This window comes from Nicotiana tabacum, chromosome 18, assembly GCF_000715075.1.
Source record: "Nicotiana tabacum cultivar K326 chromosome 18, ASM71507v2, whole genome shotgun sequence".
NCBI lineage: Eukaryota > Viridiplantae > Streptophyta > Magnoliopsida > Solanales > Solanaceae > Nicotiana > Nicotiana tabacum.
Window position 1 is genome coordinate 159,711,951 of NC_134097.1, and position 1,822 is coordinate 159,713,772.

Genomic DNA, 1,822 nt, shown 5'->3' on the forward strand with positions numbered 1-1,822 from the left:
GTATTTGCTTTCCTCAATCGGCAACCTTTTGATGGAAGGTACATAAAGGGGCAATGATGATGATGTTTATATGTTTAGGCTATATAAATTTTTCTACCACTTATAAATTAGTTTGGTGGTAAATCAGGCAGATAGCTATTATATCACGTTTATATACTACTATGGTCAATTTAAAGACATGCATTCGTACCTTTTCTGTTCAATATCAGTAATTAAGTATTCTTTTTACATCACAACATTATTTTAATAAAGAATTTATTATCCTTGAATATTAAGCAAACTGAAACATTGTTTAAAATAAATACTAGAATTATATTTAATGAAATGAACTAACACTAATTCATAAAGTAATACTAATTGATACTAATGAGTACTACTCATGTAAAGAACTATGATTACATGATGTTTTTAGTTACTACGAATATATAAAAATAAAAATCAAACTACTCAATCATCTTTAACCACATATCCATCACCGATCAAGTGGTCTATTTTCCCATCAAGACACTCAAAGAAGTCTGTCACATCCAAGTGGGTGATGTCAAAATCATTGTCAAAGACAAAATTGGCTTCAGGACCTTTATTCTTTAGAGATGCTTGATAAAGCTCAACCAAATGTCTTGGTACACGATAAATATTTGCGCAATGCCCTTTTCCACCGCAACGATGACATTCAGTTTCTGAACCATTTGCCTTTGGCTTCTCATCTTTCCCTTTCCACTTTTGGTGGTTACTTTTCTTTGGAAGGTGATTAACAATAGGAAAATTTCTTCCTTGTCCACGACTACAAATAAGGCCACGGCCTTTTCCACGCTTAGCATAATGGGAATATACCTCATCCACTTCACGCAATGGTGTAGACCCAGTGGGTTGATTTTCGTGATTTCTCATGAGCAACTCATTGTTTCGCTTAGCCACAAGGAGAAGAGAAATCAGCTCAGAGTACTTCTTGAAGCCTTTCTCTCTGTACAGCTGTTGCAGGACCATATTGGAGGCATGAAACGTTGTAAACGTTTTTTCAAGCATATCATAGTCAGTGATAGTATCTCCACAGAGTTTCAATTTAGAAGTAATTCTGTACATCGCAAAATTATATTCAGAAACAGACTTAAAATCTTGGAGCCTCAGATAAGCCCAATCATATCGTGCTTGTGGAAGAGTGACCAACTTTAAGTTGTCATATCTTTCCTTTAAGCCATTCCACAAAACAAGTGGATCTTTGACTGTGAGATATTCTATTTTCAACCCTTCATCAAGGTGATGACACAAGAAAATCAAGGACTTAGCACAGTCTTGGGTGGATGCTTTAGTTTTGTCTTTAATGGCGTCTCCAAAACCCATTGCATCTATATGGATTTCAGCATCCAACACCCATGTCATATAGTTCTTGCCCGAAATTTCAAGGGCAACGAACTTTCTTTTCATAATATCAGTTATAATTAAAGGAGGAGAAAAATTGTACCTTAATCTTCTTGAAACGGTAGAGTCTCGTGCTGGTAACGTGTTATAAAACAACAAAAGTAGAAGTACAATATTGCAGAGAAAGAGAGAGTAATTCTTACTGAATTTTGGGATGATTTACAATGGGGTAAGACCCCTCTATTTATAGGGGGGAAATGATTTAGCCGCAAAGTAAAACTCTCTACAAGATAGACATTCATTCTAAATAGAATTCTATTCATAACAGTTAGATAATTTTTTTGTTTTACGCATATTTACTATGTGTTGATTCTTCTTATTTTTTTTGTATATATCTAATTTTTTTTATATTTTGACACTCCTCGATAGATATTATGGCTCTGGCACTATGCGTACCATAAAT

The 1,822-nt window shown here is 34.2% G+C and overlaps 1 protein-coding gene across 1 annotated transcript; it reads right to left on the reverse strand.

Moving 5' to 3' along the window:
- Nucleotides 1-447: 447 nt before the first annotated feature.
- Nucleotides 448-987, reverse strand: LOC107820336 (uncharacterized). Its single transcript, XM_016646601.2, has one exon. It carries the CDS (start codon nucleotides 985-987, stop codon nucleotides 448-450), a length of 540 nt encoding a protein of 179 aa, XP_016502087.2.
- Between the last annotated feature and the right edge of the window lie 835 nt (nucleotides 988-1,822).

What these genes read in the sequence shown, in the direction of transcription:
- LOC107820336 (XM_016646601.2), bottom strand. Translation starts at nt 987, where the DNA reads ATGGTCCTGCAACAGCTGTACAGAGAGAAAGGCTTCAAGAAGTACTCT.